Source organism: Echinops telfairi, unplaced genomic scaffold (genome assembly GCF_000313985.2).
Source record: "Echinops telfairi isolate 266 unplaced genomic scaffold, ASM31398v2 ScPeMD7_443;HRSCAF=831, whole genome shotgun sequence".
Taxonomy (NCBI): Eukaryota; Metazoa; Chordata; class Mammalia; order Afrosoricida; family Tenrecidae; genus Echinops; species Echinops telfairi.
Window position 1 is genome coordinate 44,633,757 of NW_022104341.1, and position 24,551 is coordinate 44,658,307.

Below are 24,551 nucleotides of genomic sequence, written 5' to 3' on the forward strand. Positions count from 1 at the left end.
ATTTGTAATTGCACAAATCCAGTCATTGAATCAACTTACTTTTTTATGTACTTAAAATCATTTTATTATTACTCTTTAACACTCATGCTGAAAGTACTGATATTTTGTTGAAATCCATTGTTTTACTCTTTGCATATTTGTTGGCTCTTTGCATATTAATATATTAGACAACATGCAAATACAGTCTGTCTTGCCATTGTCTGTTGAAGTGCAGGTTTGATCCAGCCAGTATAGAACTAGCTCTGTAGGGGTGAGGAGGACTGTGCTGTGTATCATCCTTGATTGTGTTCCTTCAAGGAGCATTGCACTGTAAGTACATCAGAATGACAAATTGATGAACTGCAACAGTATCTTTTTGTCAATGTTCCACATAATGCAAATGCCATACTTTGTGTGAATATTATGTTGGAATACAGTGCTGATATCTTGGAAAACCATAACTGCTTCTTAATTTAACATAGAATAATACGTAGGTCTGTGTTTTACTTTTAAGTGAGCTTAATGGGTAAGTATTTTTGATATGCTTTAGCACTAGCTAAAGAAAATGATCAGTAACAAAGTTAAATAGTATTACTGATGCTCCTAAATAAAACTGTTTTTCAGAATAAAGTATGCATATCTTACATATTAATATGAAAGGCTTGAAATGTATCCGCAGAAATGGTTTTCAGTTTGCAGATAATAAGCAATTTATAAAAATATGTACCAGTTCTTTATTTGTTGTGGAGCACTATTTGTTGCATTGAATTTATTTAAAGGAAGATAATACAAAGACATAAATGTTGAGATTATACCTACAGGGTAGTAAATAAGTAGTACAGTTCATTGTAGATATTTAGAAATGTTTTTCATTGCTTTTATAGAACGTGGAGTATTTTCCCTTACCCATATTTACATCTAGGTACATAGTTCTAGTTTGAAATGAATAGTTACTGGAGTTTAGCATCTGTTATCTTTAGAGTAGGGTATTGACGTGAACAGTTTCAGAATTTTGCATGATACTGTTTTTATAGATGACCTTTTAGGAAAGTGGTGCATTTATTAATTAAACTGCAGAAATAGTTCAGTTGAATTCAAATATAATTCACAAAATGGAGGCTGTTGATTTTGATTCATTTAAGGTTTAAAATCTTTATTAATTGCAAACAGTGCAATTATTTATACTTCACAGTGCCTTCCCAGACCTTCCACCTTAGGTTCTGCTGCAAAAAGCAACAGGTAAGCACAACCTAAGGACATATATAACTAAATATTTCAGTACATTAATGTTGTCCCTGTGAGATTTTTGTGGTTGTGTATTCAAAAGCAATCTGCTACTGCTACCCCAAAATGTATTTTGTTATTTATGCTACCATTTCAATGGAAAGTCTGTAAGTTGTTCAAGCAACTGTTTACTAGTTAATGTTTTTATTTTATTTTATTTTTTATTAAAACAAAAATGAAATGAGTAGATTGCTGCTGTAATTGAACTACATCCAAATCTTTTCCCAAATATAGAATAATTGTTACTTAGTATTAAGAAAGGGCAATAAGTAAAGTTTTCAAGAGTTAGGAACTCACTTGATCAGAAACTTCAACAGCCTTCACAATCTGTTTATGTGATTGACAGGACACTGTTTTCCCTCCCATGCTATGGATTCTTTGTTTTCTTTATTCAGCAAGGACATTGCGGGTTAGTTAGAGTTTTATGACTTTTTTTTAGACAATTCCATTTTCATAATATATATGCTAAAGGGAAAATTATAAGGAATATATTGGCAGTATGTTTGATAAAAGGCATGTGCATCAGTGAAATGTTAGCTGTAAAGCAAGTAAGCTTTCATAATCTGTATTAGCAAATCAGTATTTTTCTGATTTATAGTAGCTTAATAACTGACGCTGCATTTATTTTTTGCCAGTTTTGTTTGTGTGTTCTTACAAAAAAATTTTAACTGGTACTCCTGTGAGTTAAGATGAATGTATTAAAGCAGCATCTTACCAGTTTTGTTTATTCAATTTCTAAAATGTGCTGATCTTTTAAAACTCCTGCTTATCTCTACAACAAAGAAAAATATTCAAAAATACTGCCTTCATTTTCACACACAGTGCTGAAGATGCTGCAAGCACCAAATCATAGCCCATAAAATCAGGTCCTGAGATAGTTACCCATAAAGAGGAATCCTTTGAGTGTATGCCATTGGTGAGCCGATGAGCATGGACCATAGAAGGGCTCAATGTAGAAGGTAAAATTGGCAAATCATAATTGAGAAATATGAAATGTATTCCCATACAATATGATATAGGGTATAATGTACCTGCTTTTGATCACTTTTCATTTTAAAGTACTGGTCACATGATCTTAAATGTTCCATGAACTGTTATAGTTTTTTATTTACCTACTGCACCACATTTATGTGTGTGTTTGTGTGTTTTAATAGTCAATGATAGGTATGTTAAAATTGATAATATAAAGGAGCTTTTTCAACCTTATGAGCCTGTCAAGTTTTAGTTAGTTCTAGTATACATTTTTATAAAAGAAAACGTAGATGAATGCTAGTGAATATTTGGGCATTATTTCTGTCTCATGAGAATTTTTTTAATTTGTTACCATAAGCCTTGACTGATACTACAGCATTTTTAATGATGCTGATCTTAACCTTGAAATAAATGGAAAGCAGAAAAGGTGAGCCAGTTAATTTGAATGCATTGGATGTTAGTGTTAGAAACAATGTTTTGTTTCAATTAAAATTGAACTAATTTTGGTTTAGTATTTATATTTGACTTTTTAAAAGATATTAGTGTGGTGATATTTAGAATTTTTACAGTGTGCTGTTTTAGAAATGAGAAGTATATTTTTATTTTTAACTTACTGAAAATGGTTTTAGTAATAAAATTAGTGATCTAATAATAGTGCTTTTATTAAAATATCCATACATATCTCTGTAGTTTATTCACAAGGAGGGTGGGTCTGGGTAGGTGTAGTAAAGTACCTTTGGAGAGAAATAGGAATATATTCAGAATGTTAGCATTTCATTTGAATACTTAGTCAAGCAAACCTCGTACTAACTAGAAAGTTATCTCTTTTCCATGTTAATGATGTAGAACTTATCAATTCAATGAAGATGTCTTATTCTCTGCACATTCTGCCACATTCTAAATGCATATTAAAAATACCTAGCTAAAGATAATTTTGATTCTGAAAATAACTATATTTTTTGTGTAGCAATGTCACTAGTTTTCTTGCCACAATATAGAAACTTTTGAGGGATTTAGAAATTGGTGCTTTTAAGAAGCCAATCAATCCCAGCCTTTATTTTCTTCAATAATACCCCTATAGAAGCTCATAAATGTATTTGCGCATATATATATATATTTTTTTTCTTATGCATGCTCGATGCATTTTTGTCCTGAGAAAAGCGTTCTCTACAGAAACTACCCGTGTGTTAAAAGAAGATTGGCTTAAAATGGCTACTGTGATGGGAACAGTGTCTTAGGGAGATGCAGCTTGGACTTGAGGTAAATTGAATACTTTACAAACTGGTTTAGAGCTTGATTTAATGGTATTGTGTGTAAAGGGGCACATGGTTGCTGTAATTTTGTATTGATTATGGCGTCAATAAAAAATGTACGTTAATGAATATTAAAAGGGAGTGTTTTGTCTCTTTCTTCACATACTTTAAAATGAACTTTATATTTGACTCATTCAAGGCATATATTGAGATAATGTTAGTTTTCATTTTAATAATTTCTCAAAATAATTTCTCATCATTTTTCAATCAAGTTAACTTTATTATGGGTTTACATTGTAAAATTGTATATCAGACAAATAAAATACAAAACTTGATAATAGAGCATGGTAGCTAATTATTTACAAACTCTTCAAAGACCAGAATTTGAAACTTGAAGGTTGTGCCATTATATTCTAAATCAATTGCTTTTAAGAACTTTCTTATTAAAATATTTTTAGGCAAGATCACAACATAAATTTGCTTTATAAATTTGTGCATTACACATTTGAAGAATACATATTAGATACTTTCAACATTCAGACCTTAGAGGCAGTGATTTCTATCAGATTTTCTATGGCACTTAGTTCTTTAAAATCATACTTTAAATTTTTGTTATCTACCCCCATCCATCTACAAATTTTAAAACACCAACCACCAAAACAAGACTAAGGGGTAAAACCACAGAATAGACTTCTAAATTCATTAATTACCATCTTCTATCATGTTACTTTTACATAAATGGTATTGTTTCATGCAAAATTATGTATGATACTTTTAAAACCGAAAACTTGCTGGAGACTTTGGCAGGAAATGCAGGCTATAGGGTCCAGTAGAATAAACACAGTTCCAATTATTTAATGCAGATTTATTGTTTGTTGCATGGTATGGCAAAAGAAGTAGGTATTCTTTACAGGTGCTTGGGTTTTGAAGACTTATATGAAAAAGGAATGAGAAATCAATGCAGTGGCACTTCTGGTTTCCCTTTTTGGCCCAGCCACAGAAAAGATAGGATGTAGTAAGAAAAGTGGGAGAGTGAAGAAGTTCCGAGGTGAAAGAAGAGAAGAGATTAATAGTCATCAGCTAAAAAAGAGAAGAAGAAAGGTAATTTTTTTCATTAGTAAATTTCTTTTAAATACTAAAGTTAGATTAAAGGGGTGATTAATTCTTACTTTCAATGGTAAGAATACATGTACTAGCTGCAGAGCCTTTGTTGTTGACCGCTTTACACATATATTCTCCTTCATCTTCAGGGAAAGTTTCCGGTAAATAAAGGCAGTAAGTTTCTCCTCTTTCAATATATTGATAGTCTTCTCCATCCTGTAATATTTCTCCTTCAAACCACCAAGTAATTTCAGGTTTGGGTTCTCCCGTTACTTTAACAGTAAATCTAACTGGTTCACTATCTACAACTGACATGTTTTTTAGCGGTTTCTTGAACCATGGAGCTCCTGATCTGGTTTGTTCTTCATCTTCAATAGTGGATCCATTCATGATGCTACCCTCATCATCTTCCTCCTCTTCTTTTTTCTGTATTAAAATAAAATATATTCAGGTTGGCATTTATGATAAGCTTACATTATTTCAAAGTAAGTGTATTAATCACCTTAAAACAAAACAGTGAATATGCTTGTAAAACATTTCAGTGACTTGAAAGGTGTTAAAATGTTTTTATACCTCAAAACTTAAGTTTTGGAAGATAAAGGATATGTAAGCCTGGTACCTTTTGTAGTGCTGCATCAATCTCCTTCTGTTCAAATTGCATGCGTAGTAATTTTTGTTCTTCAATTCTTCTTTGTTGTTGTTCTTCTCTTGCCTTAGCCATTTGTTCAAATCTAGCTCTCATATTCACTTTGTGAGTAAATGGAGCTTCACTCTTTTTGGCAGGCTTTATATCAACATCATCTTCCTTCAAGAAAATGGGTCAAGAATAACAATGGATGGTTTACTTAAAACCAAAATCTGAAGCATTAGTAGATCTGAATGTAGTGCCTTAAAGGTCACAAAACATGTTTTTTGTATTTGTGCTAAGTATGCTACATACACGCAAGCCAAGTAACTACCGCTTAGTTGACAGGTAATTTGTGATAGTTTCTTTACGGTTACCATTCCCTTTACTAGCATCTTAGCCTTTGTCGTTATCTGCCTAACCCATTCTTGATGCTTGCTAATGCATGAGTAATAGAAAAAACGATTAAATGGACATACCTTATACTATTAAAATAGCCCCTTCTGCCAAAAATGTCCATACCACTTTGCACATCCCTACACAATAAGTATAGAGGGATGCTACTTTTTCACACAATTTTAACTCCTTGCTATTATATAATAAAACTAGTTGAACTTGGTTCCACCCAGTATGTAATTTTTGATGGTCAAAATGACAGTTTTACAAGGTGAAAAGTGAACCTGAGGGACAATTGTTTAGAGGCCACAGTTGGAATATTGGAAACTGCAAATGACTCAGGAGCCAGTGGAGATCAGGGTTTCAGCTGTCAATGAGCTTGAATCTTAAGTCAAGAGAAGGTTAATTTGGTGGAGGTCAGTGACTTCAGGAACAGTTTTAATAAAGTAGGGTTTATGATTTTGAGGTGCATGTTAAAAATTCCTAAAATTATAGTTGGTAGTTTCTAAACTACAGCTTTTAGGGATCTATTTGAGGGAACATCAAAAAGCTTGTAAAAAAATACCTTAATCAAAATAATAAAAAAATATGACCAGATAAAACTGATGTATAAATTCTGTTTGTGCCAATTCCCCCCCAGTTGATAACATATTGCTGGGAAGTGAGTTGCTAATATGGCTGAGGTGCTGAAAAGGCCAAGAAAATTATTAAGCAATTTTTTTTTTTTTTTTAGTTTTCACTTTTTCCAGGACTTTAAGTTCCGGCAAGGGAAACTTCTTTGTTCACACTGTACATTTAATTTTACTTTTCATTACCAAATGATCAAGATAACATCAACAGGTACACTGAGTAATAGTTTTAAATCATCCGTTCTCAACCTGTGGGTCATGACCCCTTTAGGGGTAGAACAACCCATTCACAGGGATCACCCAATACATAACAGCACCAAAATTACAGTTATGAAGTGGCAACAAAAATTTCACGGGGGTCTTAACCTGTGGGGTCATACCCCTTTGGGGGTAGAACGACCCTTTCTCAGGGTTCACCTGATCCATAACAGCAAAATTACAGAAGTAGCAATGAAAATAATGTTACGGTTGGTCACAACATGAGAAATTATTAAAGGGTCGTGCATTAGGAAGGTTGGGAACCACTGTCTTAAATAGTTCCTTCCAATTTGCCAACATGCGTTCTCAATTTTACTATAAAAGTTTGTGCACATTCATAAATTCACAAGTTAGTTACCTCAAACTTACAGAAAAATAAGAGTTTAAGGCAAAGAATTCCTCACAACTTGTTAGAAGGCTTATGAATGGTCGCATTTGTCATTAAATGTCACCCCTGTTGATTCCAATTTTCACGTACATAAAGCCAACTGTTAAAGATAGCATAGTTGGACAGTGAATTTGATCCATTAATTTCCTAGGTGACTTCATCTATACTAGCCAAATATCCCCTGGGTTGTGTAACAGTTGGAGATTTGAATCTACCTGGAGATGCCCCAGAAGAGCATAAGTAATCCGATCTTCCAAAAATTGAGCCATTGGAAACTGGAGCACATGTGTGCTCAACCAGGAGTCAGACTCTTCACTTGATTTTTAAGTTTTATGTTAAATAATACAGATTTCACTTGACAAAAGAAATCTAATCTGTCTACTCAGGTACCAACATCTTGGCTGAGAACTTCCCCTTTAAAGTTTTTATTCAGCCTCCACAGATGGCTTAAATGTCTTTTTCTTGCCCTTAATCTCGTTCATATTGACTCCACTCTATGTGACTCCACACCCATACGTATATTACAGCTCTTCTAGTTGTCACAAGGCCTTCCCTGACAATCTCGTACAAAATAGTACCAAAGTATGTGACTTGCTTTTCTAGTGTTGAAAACACAAATGAGTTACTTTAAGAAACCTCAGTAAAAGTACCTCATCAGACCCTTTGTTTTCTTCCACTTGATGCTAAAATTCCCAATTCATGATACTGGTTCTAGGGTAAGATTCTTGTCATGCCAACTATTCCTGGAGATCTACTTGTATCTTCCCCTAGGTCTAAGAGGCTTTCAGTGCAAGGACCCTGGGTCCAACGGATGAGCTCTGCTTCTGATTCCTGTGTAGTAGTAGAACCTCCTGCTCACTTAATTTTCTCTTTTAAGATATCATAGATTGAATTATGTCATCCCCCACCCCCCAAAAGGAAAAAAATAGTCTGCTTAGCTAAGGCCTGATTCTCAGTGATTTGGCAGTTGTGTTATGGTATAATCACCTATAATGTGATCTGATAACCAGTCCTGGTGTGATGTAAGGGAGTTACAGGTAGGGGTCAACACCATTAAAAGTAGATCGGAGTTTTAATGTGAGGAGTTTCCCTGGGAGTAAAATGCACCATGTTTTACAGGCAAGTAAACCAAGCAAAGGACTTAAAGGACCAAGAATGAAGCATCAGGAGCAGAGTGCCTTGGAAACAGGCATCCTCCAAGAACCAGGACACAAAGCCTTACCCCCTAGAACCAGCACTTTGAATTTGCACTTTGGAATGAGAATGTTTGCTAAAACCATCTACTTGTATTTCTGTTAATAGCAGCACAAGATAACTAGTGTAACAAGATAAACCCCACACTGATCCTGACTCGTTAACATATATACATAATGGAGACTTAAAAGTTTGGAAAAACTTCCATGGTCATTTTGAAGTCTGTTCTCGTGCATATAATGAAATAGCCAAAAAGGGTAGTATATCTTAAAAGAACAAGGGGAACGATCACCTAGCCACTTGACACATTTTAGGTGGGCAATTCAGTCTATGATATTTCACCCCTTCGTGTCCTCTCACATTTTTTAATTTACCCCAAGTCCAAAAACATATTTTTCACTCATCTGAATTAAACATGAGACTTCAGGCAAATTCCATCCATGGGCAAAATACCTCTTCATATATACACTTACAAATTCTAGACAAGTTACCCAATACTAAAGTACAGTGGTGCAACAGGCAAGTTAAGACATTTCCATTATCAAGCGAGTCCAAGAACCAACAATGTGAGACCATCGAGGCCAGCAATCTGGAACATCCAGAACAATAGAGTATATAGATGGAATAAAGCCCATAAAATTAATGGCACACCTGACCAAAGAAAGCATTGCAGACATCACACTGGATGTTTGACCAGTATGACCTATGAATGTTTTAATATATGCCCACATGGCTTTAGCTGATAAAATAGGTTCCTCACCCTTGATCTAGGCAGTGACTTTCCCCTCCAGACGCTGGGTGTTCAGCACTGGCTTTCAGACGCACTGCTGTGGCAACTCCACTCCCTTGGCTTTTGAGTGGCCCCAAGCTAGTCCATCTAAGTGGTGACCCAACTTACTCAGACTTAATAGGTCTCATTCTCCCCTCTTGACCATGGCATCCCTGTCCCCTTAACTTCTGGCTGCAATCTTAATCTCTGGCACACCATAACAGTAACCTGGCACTCTGAAGCCAAGTTGGTGAGGCTACAAATCCTTGAAACCTGAGTCTGTAGCATCACCCTGTCAGATCTACCCTGTTTCCCAAAAAAATAAGACAGTGTCATATTAATTTTTGCTCCCAAAGATGCGCTAGGTCTTATTTTCAGGGGATGTCTTATTTTTCCATGAAGGATACGGTACACATTTATTGTTTTATTAAAGGAGACCTCATACTTCCTGTCTGCTGAGGCCAACAGTGAGCTGCGCGGCTGTGCCTGCTGCTACAGTCCAGAGTTATGGTACTTTCGGGGGGGCCTTGTTTTTTGGGGGATGCCTTATATTTCAGCGAGAGGCAAAACTAGGTCTTATTTTCGGGGGATGTCTTACTTTCGGGAAATGGGGTAGGCAACTGTTTTCCATGTTCTTTTTCTTCCCCAGGTGTTCCTGGGCTTCTACGGAGCATTCTGTTCTAGCTGTACTTCAAAACCCCCCTTCAAAACACTGCCTTCTAGTCAGTGCTGACTCAGAGACTCTTAAGTCAGAACTGCCCCCATGAGTTTTTGAGACTGTTAGCAGGAACAGAAAGCCCATCTTCCATGGAACAGCAGGTGGTTTTCAGACCCCAGCCCAACTCATAACCACTGTGCCACCAGTTCCCCACTTCCCAAACAGATTTACTCATTATTATAAAGAGGTTAGGAGTCACAACACTATAGAATTATCACAAAATGGATAATAATCACAATACCAGGAATTATGGACTAGCTTAACTGACACATGGGGGTGGGGGGTCAGGGGCAGGCATAATTCAATTCGTGACATTACTTATTCTCACCTTGCTTTATTGCTGTCTAACTTTATAGCCACCCAATAATTGGTGCAGGACCAGGCAGGCAGTGTTTGTTCCTGTTGTGTGTAAGGTTGCTTCATTCACTAGAGGTGAGAGCTGACTTGGATGGTACCTATCACCACTATCACTCAATATTTATTTTTCATCACCCCAGTTGCACACACTGGTATATAAGTGCCACATGAGCTGGGTGGGACTTGAGGCTTCACACTGATTGATGTAAGACCCAGAAAAGTTCCTGGAACATAGGCGTTCAAATAATTTTCAATTCATGTTTCTAGAAAAATCTTTAACTTCAGCATGATCTTTTTAAAAAAACATTGATAGCATCATTCCATATATATATTTAAACTTCAACACAAACCTAAACAAATTCCTACAAAACAAAGTTACTTAACATGATCTTCCATGGTCAGCTCAGCTATCCATGCTGTTCTGGACTTGTAAGGAATTTAAAGAGTTGAACTTTAACAGGAACTTTTTAAAGTTTCCTCGTGTTGACCTCAATATTAAATTGATTGTAGTCCCAAGAATTTGCAGTGTTGCAGAGTTCATTCTATTTCATTCTCTCCTTTTATTTGCAACCTCCTCTAAAGGCCCTCCCATCTTCCCATGCCCATTTTGAAAGTTGCATATTTAATGAAAATTAACTTTTAGAAGAATACATGTTAAAAAATCAGAGTGGTAACTTCTGGCAGAAAAAAAATTAAAGCCTACCTTCAGAAACTGCCTGAACCCTTAGGCTAGAAGTCAATTTGCAAATCATCTTGTGATTGCCTCTTCATTTTACATATGGATCTACTTCTTTTTATGTATAAGGGTTTTACTTTATTTTTTTATCATTTTATTGGGGACTCTTACAACTCATCACATTCCATATATCAATTGTATTTAAAGCACATCTGTACATATGTTGCCACCATCATTTCCAAAATAATTTCTACTTGAGCCCTTGGTATAAGCTCCTCTTTTTTCCCTTCTCTCCCCCAATCTCTCGCCCTTGTGTATCCTTGATCAATTATGTATTGCTATTTCATATCTTACACTGTCTATTATCTCCCTTTACCCACATTTCTGTTATTCATCTCCTTTAGGGTGGGGGGTTGGGGTGGGGCTATATATCCAATCTTGTGATGGGTTCCCCCTTTCTCACCCTTCCCTCTCCCTCACCATCCCCCTTACACATGATATTGCTACTCCCACTACTGTTCCTGAGGGGTTTTATCATTCCTGAATTCCATGTGTAGAGAGCTCTTATCTGTACCAATGTGTAATCTCTGGTATAGCCAGATTTGTAAATTAGAACTGGGTCATGGTAGTGGCGGGGTTGGGTATGGGGAGTAGTGAGGAACTAGAGGAATGATGTGTGATTCGTGGGTACTACACTACACCTTGGTTGAATCTTCCCTTATACTTCTGTGGGGGGATATCCAGTTATCTACAAAATGGGCTTTGGTTCTCCACTCCAACCCCCCCCTCTTGTATCGATATAGTTATTTGTTTGGGATCTTTTGACACCTGATGCCTGGTCCCATTAACCTATGGAGGTACTTCTAATTCTTGTCATCTCTATCCTACTTTAGGTTCTGCCACTAAATTATTAGTGTGGCTTTCAGCAGGTCATTAAAGGCTTTATAAGGCCTTATTTTTAAAACAAGAGTACTCTGGAGTTTATTCAACTCTTGCATTCTCTTGTTCTACTGATTAAAAATAAAATGTCATAATTGAACGATCTTAAAGTGAATCATTTGATGTTCACTATAGATTTTATCACTGATACAGATATTTAAAAGCAATGCTAAAGAGGAGAAATCATTCAGCGTCCCTTTGATCATACATTTTTACTATTTAGTTCCCAGATTGTTACATATACTAATGATTTAGTAAATAGCATTTGCTTTAAGGCCAATCTTAGTCATTATCATTCACTGTACCATAATTATAGTAAATGTAAAGTAATATACCTCATGAAAGTTTTCTGCTTCTCGCTCTTTAATTTCAAGATCAATTGCTCTTCTTCTTGCTCGTTCTTCTTCTATCTTCTTCTGTATTTCTTTTTCAGATAACTGTCCGATTTTTTCAAACTTGCTCTTTAGATTTTTTGCTTGAATAGACCCACTTCTTTTTAATTTTATTAATTCTTCATATTCCCTGCTAAGTTCAAAGGTTTCATTTTCTTCCTCTTCCTTTGAAAATATAAGGATTTTTACATATTGATACCTGTTAATATAGTAAACCATCCAAAGAGTATGCATAATTTATTTGAAGCCAAGAAGTAAAGTTTAAATAACCTCAAACACAACTGCCAAATTCACTTACTAGAATTGGTGCTACACAGTAAGAGAGGAATTCAGCAGAAAATGATCAAAGCAAAAGACACTGAGAGGAGCACAAGACTTCAAAGGTAACAAAGGGAAAATACTACTACATAAAGAATCCTGTAATATTAGTAATATAACCTACAAGTGGATACACACAGAAACAGTGAACAAGCGTGGGAAGGAAAATGAAACTATACCCACAAATATCTATAGGTTTGGCAGAGTATATTTTTACATGTGTACTCCTACTTAACATAGGACAGAAATAGGTCCAACTATATTGTAGAACATACAGAGGGTAAAATTATGAAAACTACTTAGCTATATTCAAACACCTAAAATAAAGGAGTTGCCGTACCATGGGCCACAGGACCATAGTTTCAGGAGGCATCAATTAGAAAAACAGCCCACAGAGATGACCTGATTTTGGTAAGCTGTGATATAGGCCATCTACGCTGCAACTATTGGTCTCTCCTCATCTGGTGAAAAGAAGAGTGATGACACCTGAAGACACATGGAATCCATTCAGAGGATTCCACTATCCTGAGACAGAAGATGTAGACGTTGCCTGACTAATTGCCAGCTACTCTGATAGGGAAGACAATGGAAGGTCCTGGATAGACTGGGAGAAAAATGTGAAAGAAAATCATTTAAAAGTCCCCTATTCGATGTAACGATGAGAAATACAACCTTCCTCTAGTTCCTAAAGGTTTCCTCCCCGCTCCCACTACCATGACTCGAATTTGATCTTGCAAGTCTGGCTAGACCAGAGGAGGTACACTGGTACAGATAGGAACTGAAAATACAGGGAATCCAGGACGGATGAGCCCTATAGGACCAGTGGTGTGAGTGGCAAAACAGGGAGGGTAAAGGGAGAATGGGTAGGAAAGAGGGAACCGATTACATGGAACTGTGTGTGACCTCCTCCCTGGGGGACAGACAACCGAAAAGTGGGTAAAGGGAGACGTCGGACAGGGCAAGATATGACAAAATACCCATTTATAAACTATCAAGGGCTCATGCGGGAGGGGGGAGCGGGGAGGGAGGGGAAAAATGAGGACCTAATGTCGGGGGTTTAAATGGAGAGAAAATGTTTTGAGAAACGATGTACAAATGCGCTTTACATAATTGATGTGTGTATGGATTGGGATAACAGTTGTATGAGCCCCTAATAAAATGTTAAAAAAAAAAAAGTCCCCTATTACTGATTTGTTACAGATTGCTGGGAATACACATTGGTACAGATAAGAGCTCTCAACACATGGAATTCAGGACAGATGAGCCCCTCAGGAACAGTAGTGGGAGTAGTAATATGAGGGTAGTGTAGGGGGCTGGTCAGGGAAGGAGAAGAAAGGGAGAACCCATCACAAAGTTGGATATAAAGCTCCACCCCCCAAACAGAGGACGAATAATGTGGGTAAAGGAAGACAATGGACACTAAGATGTGAAATAGTAATATATAATTGATCAAGGATTCACGGGGGAGGGAGAAAAAGAGCTTATACCAAGGGCTCAAGTAGAAAAATGCTTTGAAAATGACATTTGTACAAATAAGCTTGATGTAATTGATGTATGGAATATTATAAGAGCTGTAAGAGCCCCAATAAAATTGATTTTTTAGAAAATGGCCCTTGGTCACTTCAAGTCTGAAATTTAACTCACCCGGGGTGATTCAACATTCAGCCAAACAATAAGTAGTTCTATAAGTTGAGCTATTAAACCAGGTAGGGAAGTACTCCTTAGGATAATCAAACATTCAAGGACAAAGCTCAGAGGATGAAATGGAAGGAAAGAAGGATGAATGGAAATGGGAAAGGAAGGAGAGTGTTGTTACATTGTGGTGATTGCCATCCATGTCACAAAACAAAATGTGTATCAATTGTTAAATGGAAAACCAATTTGCTCTCTAAGCTTTCATCCAAATCACAAAGCAAGGGTTTTTAGTTTTATAATTTGTGCTACAAATTTAAGTGCTTATATAATATCCCATTAAAAATACTATTATGTTAAGGTATGGAATCAAATTCTTATTAAACTTTACATAATAATCTGCTAGAACTAAAATATGCATGGCAGGATTACCTTTTACTAAAAATTGTGGGATCTTTGTTAGGAGAAGCCAAGAAATTCTCATGTAATTTAAAGATACTGTACTAAGACTCAGATATAAGTTCTAGTTCTGCCTCTGATCTATATATCATTTGCCTTAGCTTAACCTACTGGTCATGGTTTGCTTCATATTTCCAAATAGAACCAGAGTATCCAAATTCATTGTCTTCTTTTTGGGGGGTGGGGGTGGGGGTGGTGGAGGTTATAGTTTCTTGTTTTTAGGTGACATCAAGTAGATTCTCACTCAGTGATCCTGGGCAGAACAGAGCAAAACACTTCCTGACTCTGTACCACTCTCACAATTCTTATGTTTATTTTCACAATTCTTATGTTTGAGCCTACTGTTTGCAGCCATTAATCCATCTGATAGAGTCTTCCTCTTTTTTGCTGATTTTCTACTTTACCAAGCATGATGTCCCTTTCCAGGGGCTGGTCTCTCCTGATATCATGCCCAAACTACACAGGATGAAACCTCGCCATCACTTGTAGAGCATTCTGGCTGTCCGTCCTTCAAGACAGGTTTGTTCCTCTTCAGTATTCTTTGCCAACACCATAATTCAAATGCATCAGCTGGCTGCTGGTCTTCCATACTCATTGTCCAGCTTAACGTATATAAAGTGATCGAAAATACCCTAGTTTGGGTTAAGTATATCTTAGTCCTCAAAGTGACATCTTGGTGTTTTAGTACTTTAAAGCGGTCTTGTACAGCAAATTTGCCCAATATAATATATCCTTTAACTTCTTGACTGTGGCTTCCATGAGCATTGATAATGGATCCAAGCAAGACAAAATCCTTGACAATTTCAAGCTTTTGTCCATGTTTCATGATGTTATCTATTGGCCCACTTGTAGGGTTTTAGTTTTGACATTGAATTGTAATTTATACTGCAAGGCTGCAATCCCTGATCTTCATCAGCAAGTACCTCAAATCATCCTTACTTTTAGCAAGCAAGATTGTGTCATCTGCACATTGCACGTTGTTAATAAGCCCTCCTTGATACCGATGCTGAATTCTTCATATAATCCAGCTTCTCTATCTGCTCAGCATATATATTAAACTAATATGGTGAGCAGATATAACCTTGTCACACACCTTTCCTGATTTAAAAATATTCCTTTGTTCTGTTTGCACAACTGCCTCTTGATCTATGTTACAAGTTCTGCATGACCACAATAAAGTGTTCTGGAATTCCCATCTTCTCAATGCCATCCATAGTTATGATCCACACAGTCAAATGGCTTGGCAAATTCAATAAAGCAAGTAAACATCTTTCTGGTATTCTCTGCTTTCAGCTAAGATCTACCCAGCCTCAGCAGTGATGATATCCCTTGTTCCATGTCCTCTTCTGAATCCGATCTGAACCTCTGACAGCTCCCTGTCAAGATACAAATGCAACTGTCGTTGGATGATAGGCAGCAAAATTTTACTTGTAAGTGATATCAATGACATTGTTCTATAATTTGAACATTCTGTTGGGTCACCTTTCTTTGGAATAGGTACAAATAAGGATATCTCCTAATCAGTTGGCCAAGTAGCTGTCTTCAAAATTTCCTCAATTGAAACAATATCAATTGATATCATGTTCAGTTGCTGGTGTTTGTTTTGGTCTAATGCTTTCACTGCAACTTGAACTTCCTTCAGTACCATTCACTCTTACTCATATGCTGCCTACCTAAAATGGTAGACTGTAGACTAGTTCTTTTTGTTACAATGATTCTGTATTCTTTCCAACTTCTTTTGATGTTTTTTGTATCATTTGATGTTTTGCCCATAGTATCTTTCAATATTGCAACTCTAGTCTTGAAATTTTTCTTGAGTTATTTCAGTTAAAAATATGCTGAGTGTGTTCTTCCTTTTTGGTTTTCAAACCAGGTAGCTGTTTTCTAAATTTCTTGATATAGACAAGTGAGTGCTTCTAGCACTGCATCGTTTTGTTGAAACATTTCAATTAATATTCTCTACATTAATTCCTGGAGCCTTGTTTTTTTACTAATGCTTTCAGTGCAACATGGACTTGTTTTAATACCATTGATTCAGCTGGTACCTTTTAAATGGTTGTTGGTAGATTCACTTGTTTGGAACAGGGATTCTTTGTATTCTTCCTATCTTCTTTTGATGCTTCCTGCATCATTTAATTATTTTGCTCATAGAATCCTTCAATATGTATTTCAAGACATGAATTTTTTTCTTCAACTATTTCTGCTTGAAATTTGCTGAATGTATTTTTTACTCTCTTTAACTTTCTAACTCTAGGTTTTTGTATATTTCATGAGAATCAAAATATGACCTTCAGTAAATTACACTTGAATTTAGAAACCATTTCAAGAACAGATTGGTAAATAGCACATTAATAACTGAAGATAATATATGGGAAAGTAAAATGTCATTATAAAGAGAAGAGCTCTCCAGTTTTCCACCATCTTGAGTATGGTGGTTTTCCATCTTCACAAAGTTGTTGAAGACTTTCAGAGATTCCTAGCTAAGAAACAAAAGCAAAATCGGCCCATTCTTCTATGAATTAGAATGAAAACTGGCAATAAGATCAGGTACAACTCCAAGAGAAAACAATGGAGAACCAAGTTGAGTCTGTAAGGAGATCCCCCTACTCCCCTCCCCCCAGTAATGGCACACAGAGCTGCATTTACCCAGGCCCACTAGCACTATCTGTCATGCTGAATTTAAGATTTTGCCACCATCTGGTCAATTGAACTTACATTGGCAAATATCTGTTTTCTTCCATGGTGGTTATGCTTCTGCATCTAGAGTTTAACAATGAATAATGTAAGGGCATTGGTTTGAAAAAAAAGAGAAAGACCACAGTGTATGACAGAAAAGACTCTGAAACTTGCTTTTGATTGGAGTAGGTAAAACAAATGGAAGAAATGGTAAAGTAAAAGAACTGAGTATAAAATTTAAAAGGGTAGCATGAAAGACAAATGAAACGTATGCACAAGACCTCTTTTGAATATTGAAAAGCAAGAGATTTGGGGACTAAAGTGTGCCTAACCCAAGCCATGATATTTTCAATGGCCTCATATGCATGAAAAAGTTATATACTGAATAAGGAAGAGGGAAGAAGTATTTCTATGAAGTTGGCCCTGTATATTTATGTGTATATTTATTAAATTTCAAAACTAAAAAAAAATACTAAGATTAAGTCAACTTTATCAAACTTTTACCTTAGAATAATTTTGTAAAAATTATTCAGATTTACCTAACTGATGTTCCTATTAGCAGGCATGGTATTCCTGTAGCTTAATTTTTTTTTAAGTTATCACTTTAATTCTAGTTCCAAGGAAAATAATACATGGTTACTGTAGGTAATATATAAAAACTAATTAGTTCGATAAATACTTGTAGAATATAAATTAATGTTTCCTAAAAATCTTACTTCTTCCATTTCTTGTCTCAGTTGTTCAAATTCTTGTTTCTCCATTTCTAGCTTATGTTTTCGTTCCTCCTCTGTTCGTCGTCTTTCTTCTTCCATTTTTTGCTTTAGTAATTCTTCAAAATTAATTTCCAGTTTTCCAGGTGTAAGAGATTCTTGAGAGATTGTTTTATACATCTCTGGGGAGTCATCATCTATTACCTAGGTAAAATAATTATTTTATGACTTTTAACTAAATTATAGATACTAATAGGAAATATTTCTTGTAGAAAATAGAATTATTTGTAGTACACATGTTTCTTTATGAAGTAGAATTCAAGAGATCTAAATTCTCAAAAATATAAAACAATAGAGGAAGAATTATCAGAAAATATAAAACTGAGTATTCATTGTTGTTTACAGTGGAAATGTGACCATCTGTTTATTCACCACTCCACTGAACATAAAGCATACTTTGATTTTATTAATGCTGTAAGTAATTTGAATTAAACATTAAAAATTTCTATTATTTCTAATAAATTTCAATACATTAAAATATATCCACATTGGTAATCAAAATAGAGCATTTCAGTTAAATCCTAGTTTATCTGAATGAGTTAGGTGATAGATCAAGATTCCTTTATAATCAGGCAAAAATAATTCCTAAAGCTATTATTTTATTGGACTGATGTATTTGTGGTCAGATTAATTTTAAAGAAATAACAGTAATTCAGACTTACAGAGACTTTACTTTGGAACAAATACAACTCTAAGCACTGTAAAACCAAACTCATTGAGTCAGTCCTGACTCATAGTCAACCTGTAGAAGTAGAACTGCCCCCTTTTAGTTTCCAAGGCTATAAATTTTTATGGGAGCAAAAGGCCTCCTCTTTCTCCCACAGAATGGATTGAGAGTTAAAACTGTTAACCTTGCAGTTAGCAGCCCATGCTGTAATGCATCATACCACCAAGGCTCCTCTCTCAGCACTGTACTGATTATTCGTTTCTATAACCCTGCCAAGTATCCCCATTATGGAGAAGAAGAAATTTTGGCACTGAAGAGTAACTTGTCCAAAGTCAATATAAATAGTTAGCAGTGAAGCTGAGATTCAAAACTTCAATAATTTTACTAATGATATTAATATAATATGACTTAAACTGTCTTTTTGTAATTTCATGAAAACTGTCTGGCTCTGTCATCTAGCTGTGGCTTTAGACCAGTTATCTCTCTTGGGAAGTTATATAATCTGTCAACTTCAGAAGGGTAGAGTCTAGCCTGTCAATCAGGTCACAGCTGATGACCTCATTGGAGGCACCATGGAAGTAAAATAGCTCACTGGAGGCCAGATAGACTCTCTCTCTCTCAGTCTCTCTGTTTGTCTCTCTGCGAGACATTCCTGTTGACAAGCCACATGGAGCTACGCTGATAAAGCCAGAGCCCTGGAGCTAGAGGAACCATGTGGAGACCCACACCAGCACTGAGATGCTTCCACCACCACTGGATCCACAAGACTTTCCACCCACTGGCCTGTGATCTTCCTGATTCTGCGTCATTGTATGTGTTGCATGAGTCTGAAGAGGAATTTACAGACTGGTATGAAACATATGGGTCAATATTGGATTTATGGACAATTCTGGACTGGGCTGGGCTGACTCTTTGATAAAAAGCTCTTTTATATACATGTATGAGTGTCACTGGATTTGTTTCTCTAGTCAACCCAGACTAACACACTCACCTTTCTTAAATCTGAACTTCTTTATATGTGACATTAGGATTAAATAAAGTTGGAAACATTTAGAAGCGTGATTGACACTTTGTAAGCTCTCAAATAGTGGTTTTATTATTACATTGTCATATGCATATATCCAATTCCTCATTGCAAATGGAAAATTAGTTTTTAAGTTGTTGAGTTGGAATATATTTTAAAATGAAAACAATGACCTAACTATTTTTTTATCCCTAAAAGCATATCATATAATAAGCTTCTGGCCTAAATTGTGGCCCTGTGGTTGAAATAGGCAGAGGGGAATGAGAGAGGTGAAGGATAATTATTTATTTGATGCATATTTTATTTGATAGATTTTACTCAGAAATAATTGAATGTTCTGGGATTTTTTTTTTCAGTTCTTTTTTTAAAATCATTTTACTGGGCGCTCTTACAGTTGAATGGTTTGACAATTCATGGATTGCTTTAATTTTTTTAATGTAATCTATGAAAAACTCTGGTGGCACATTGGTTAAGTGTTCATCTCCTGAACATTTTTAATCCACCAGCAAGTCTTTGAGAAAAAAATATGGCCACTGGCTTCCATAATAGTTACAGCCCTGGAAACTCTTATCAGGTAGTTCTATTTTGTGTTACTAGGATATGTCACAAAATTTTACTATAAAAAGAAAGCTTTATTAAAAAAACAAAAAATAACAATGTGAAGTTGTTATTTTTTAACATATCTTCCAGATAGGTCTATAATTGTAAGTAAAAACTTATTGCTACAACAGTTCTAATTCATATATGCACAGCTTTATTCTAAATAAACATGTTTGAACACATTTCTACAATCAGTGGATGGCTGAAGACAAGTTTTCTCAGTAATTCACTTGTCTTCGTCTTATTAGGGGCCTTCAAAAAAAGCCCATTCAAAACAGTAACTGCTGAGAGGATCTACTGAACCAGTTAAATTCAAGGTACAGAGATATGGTGATGGTTTTGGGGAACCCAAAGGGGAAATCTTAATTGATTTCTTGAACATTCCAGGATAATCATCCAGGCTTGTTGTGAATATGTTATAAGAAAATTGAAAACCACACCGATGAGAAAAAAGTTGCACCAAGGAATTTTTTCCCATCACGACAGTGCAACTGTCATTATTAGAGGGTCACTGGGAAACCTTACCCTCTGCACCCTACATCCCTGATCTTGCCCCTTCAGATTTCTTTTTATTCCCCAAACTCAAAGAACATTGAAAAGGAACACAATTTGAATCCCTGCAGGATGCCCAAACTGTTGTTTTGATGGGTTGCAAATAGAAGAGCACAGAATTCTTCGAAGATTAGAGAGATTGAAATACCGCTTTCAAAAGTGTATAGACCAAGATGAAGAATATGTTGAGAAATAACAACTTACTCTTTTATTCCATCCTCTATGTCGGGGATGGGAGCTTAATCAGAACTTTCTCATCATTACAATGAAGCAAACACAATGATATATCATTGTGCCATAGCAGAATTTAAAACCTAGTTGCTACTCCTATTCTTGGTAAAATTCCTGAATTAACAGGGTGTTCTTCACAGTCTAATGATAATTATTAATACTCTAAAACGCTGAATCCTAATGGAATATTATCCAATTGGGTTTTGTTTTACCATGCTCCTCCTTGCTTCAGCAAATGCTTTCTTTTCTTCCTCGATTCTTCTTCTGGCTTCTTCTTCTGCTTTCCTTTTTTCATCTTCTCTCCTCTGCCTTTCTATTTCTTCAAAACTGAGTTTAAGTTTACCAGGGCGGTACTCTTTAAAACACTTTTCTGTGTCTTGGTCTTCCTCTTCTTCACTTACCTAAACAAAGAAACTATTAATTACTATGAAGTGGGAATCGTCAAACCAAAGGATGAATTATGACAAAGGCACAGAATTAACTACCTCATACAGAAGTAGTTTTATGTCCTTAATATGACTGACTAAAATCGTCTTCCTTTTATGGTCTTATATGATAAAGTAAGGTGCTCTGGTGGCACAGTGGCTTAAGCATGGGCAGCTAACAGGAGGTGAGTGATGCTAACCCACCAGCTACTCCTTAAAAGAAAGATGGGGCAGTCTCCTTCTGTAAAGATTTATAGCCTTAGGGTTGTTATGAGTGGGAATCAGCTTGATGGCAGTTGATTCCACTAAATTCTATAGACTTGTTATGAGTTGGAATCAACTTGGTGGTAGTAATTACATGATAAAGTATTCAAACTTGAAGAAATTCCAAATAAAGATTTATTCATGTTAAATAAAAATTCTCAAGCAAGCCAAAAATTTTAAATAGGTAAGATGAAGTATTAAAAAATTAAAACAAACTAAAAGTATTGTCTTAGGGGAATACAGTGAACCCTCGCCACTTTGCGCTTCGACTTCCACGGCTTCACTCTATCGCGGTTTTTGCGTAATAGCGCATGCTCTGTCATTACTGCCACCGATTGGCTCATACTGTACACGCTTCTGTCTGCATCGCTATGTATTGGAGCTACGTATCAGATGCATTTTTGCTTTTGTACAGTGTACTGTAATTGCGATTTTTTTTTTAACATTTTATTAGGGGCTCATACAACTGTTATCCCAATCCATACACACATCAATTATGTAAAGCGCATTTGTACATCGTTTCTCAAAACATTTTCTCTCCATTTAAACCCCCGACATTAGGTCCTCATTTTTCCCCTACCTCCCTGCTCCCCCCTCCCTCATGAATCCTTGATAATGTATAAATTATTATTTTGTCATATCTTGCCCTGTTTGCGATTTTTAAGAAATTTTATCTAAGCCCTATGATGGCTCCTAAACGAGCTGCTTCTTATAAGCCTTCTGACAATAAAAATAAGCGCCAGATGAAGATGCTCACCATCCAAGAAAAGGTAAAACTTTTGGATATGATCAAAGATGGCAAGAAAATCGTGGAGGTTGCACGCCATTGATTACAGTATTTGTAAGAACTATGTATAATAATACTGTATGTGAAATATGTAATACTGTAAACTAGATGCCATAAATAATATAATAAATGATAATTGTAACGTCCAAAATGTTTTACTGTATTTTCCCTTTTTCGTTTAATAAATTGAGCAATACGAGTGTAATGGTGACTAAAGGGTGTTTTTTCATGTCCTCTATGCTCTAACTATGAAAATATTTGATTTACAAATAAGGAATCCTACTTCGCGGAATTTCATTTATCACGGTAGGGTCTAGAACCGATTAACTGCGATAAACGAGGGTTCACTGTACTAACATAGTTTGTAAAGATAATGTTGTACATTCTAATTGGTAAAAAGCAACTGAAATCTTAAAAGCAGCCATCTAGGTGCAACTATTGGTCTCTCCCTGTCAGAGGACAGAATTAAAAGACACATGGAAACAAGTCCAAGGGACTACATAAAACCAGTCCTGCAAACCACTAAGACCAGAAGAACTAGATGGTGCCCAGCTACCACTAACCAACTGCTCTGAAAAGGATCACATTACAAGATCTTGGATAGAATGGAAGAAAAATGTGGAACAGAACTTAATATCATAAAAGAGACCAAGCTTACTGGTCAAAATTGGGACACTGCCCCCCCCCCACCCCTACCACCAGGACCATAGACCTTACCCTCAGGTCTGGAACACAACTAACTACCACGTTAGAATAAGCAACCATTTAAAATCAAAAGGGCAGCATTAAATGAAAAGGAGGCCAGAGATGGTGGTGGGAACAGGGAGTTGAGAGTGATAGGTTATTTATTGATGAGGGAGGGAGGGAGAAAAGATGGTGGAATGGGAGGAGAAAAAGAATCACATATATGGAGGGTTTAACAGGATATTGTTGGTTTCATTTCTCGAGACAGGCTATGTAGAGGAGGAAATACAAAATTGAAATGGACTCTTAAGTCTTTTGTGACAAGTTCAAAAAAATTTTTAAAGGGTGGGATAGTGGGCAGCGTTTACCCAAGAGCAATGTTCAGAAGGTTAGGACGCAGGGAGGAATGGACACTTGAATACAGGGAGGAAATAGGGTAAGTCATGGTACATTGAGGGGACTGCAGTGGATGAATTGAATCAGAATGTATGTGAATTAATTTTTGTATGTTTACCTATTATATGTAAACTTTCACCGATTCACAATATAAATTTGTCTACTGCAGTAAGTAATTTAATTTCTTTGTTAATTTTATATTGTGATTTGGTAAAAGTTTATAAATTAAAATTTGGGAGATAGAATTTTTAGAACACGTTAAAAATCTCATGAAAATAATTTTCAAACTGAATACCTATAACTTATAAAAAGACAAAACAATATAAAAGTCCAAACTTTCTTGATCAGCTTGGAATACTGATGTTTAAGAATTCTATCACCCAAACTTAATTTTTTTATAATTTGCTATTTTACTGGTGGTTCAATGTAATGAAATTGATTAAAAATAACATTTGGTTAACTTAATATTAAATTACAATTTTATTAATAAAATTATAAGATGTTAATTTTATATGAAGGTATTGTATATTATAATATTTTATATGATTAATGTATGGAAAAGCACCACAATAGCTAGCTCAAGTAGACAGAAAATGTTTTGAAAATGATGGCAACATATATACAAATGTGCTTGATACAACTGATGTATGGATTGTTTTAAGAGCTGTAAGAACTGCCAATAAAATGATTTATTTAAAAAAGAAAAGAAAAAGAACCACAATACATAGTGTAAAAATTCTATGAAAATTACAGAGTGAGGGCTTTATTTTATTACCAAAGACACTCTTGGTAAGCATATATGAACCTCAATTTAAATGTAAAACTTTGTTTATTCTAAGAGAGTTAATGTTCAAGGGAACTCTTAAATGACTTCTATAATTACTTTTTTGCGGCTTTCTTTCCCTTTGTATTTTGAAATGGTTGACATACAAACATATAAATATAAATAATTTGTCAGGGATATATGCATATTCACCACCTAGATTACAAAATAGAACGTCAGTAATCCAAGCTGATCAAGAAAGTTCTGACTTAATAGGGAAAGAGCTAGGAGGCAAAGGACATTTATAGAAGTCTAAATAAAGGCATGTATATATGTAAATATATTTATATACGAGGATGGGGAAATAGATCTA

At 35.6% G+C, this 24,551-nt stretch overlaps 2 protein-coding genes across 15 annotated transcripts in view; one reads left to right on the top strand and one right to left on the bottom strand.

Annotated features, from left to right (window-relative positions):
- FUBP1 (far upstream element binding protein 1) overlaps positions 1–3,625 on the top strand; it is a 36,790-nt gene extending 33,165 nt beyond the window's left edge. For 2 of the 7 annotated variants that reach the window (XM_045292081.1, XM_045292091.1), the window contains one exon: positions 210–3,625. In XM_045292081.1, the coding sequence (XP_045148016.1) occupies positions 210–248 (39 nt within the window). In that variant the 3' untranslated portion in view covers positions 249–3,625. The remainder of the gene's footprint in view (positions 1–209) is intronic. The other 5 variants (XR_006680225.1, XR_006680224.1, XR_006680223.1 and 2 more) reach the window with 5 other exon arrangements.
- Positions 3,626–3,744: 119 nt separating this feature from the next.
- Positions 3,745–24,551, bottom strand: part of NEXN (nexilin F-actin binding protein) — a 49,290-nt gene continuing 28,483 nt past the window's right edge. For 4 of the 8 annotated variants that reach the window (XM_045292189.1, XM_045292187.1, XM_045292188.1 and 1 more), the window contains 7 exons: positions 21,072–21,260; positions 17,732–17,929; positions 17,055–17,099; positions 11,874–12,095; positions 5,209–5,394; positions 4,658–5,015; positions 3,745–4,568 (listed from right to left, as the gene is read on the bottom strand). In XM_045292189.1, coding sequence (XP_045148124.1) covers positions 4,555–4,568; positions 4,658–5,015; positions 5,209–5,394; positions 11,874–12,095; positions 17,055–17,099; positions 17,732–17,929; positions 21,072–21,260 — 1,212 coding nt within the window. In that variant the 3' untranslated portion in view covers positions 3,745–4,554. Of the gene's footprint in view, positions 5,016–5,208; positions 5,395–11,873; positions 12,096–17,054; positions 17,100–17,731; positions 17,930–21,071; positions 21,261–24,551 lie in introns of all 8 variants that reach the window. The other 4 variants (XM_045292190.1, XM_004699310.2, XM_004699311.2 and 1 more) reach the window with 2 other exon arrangements.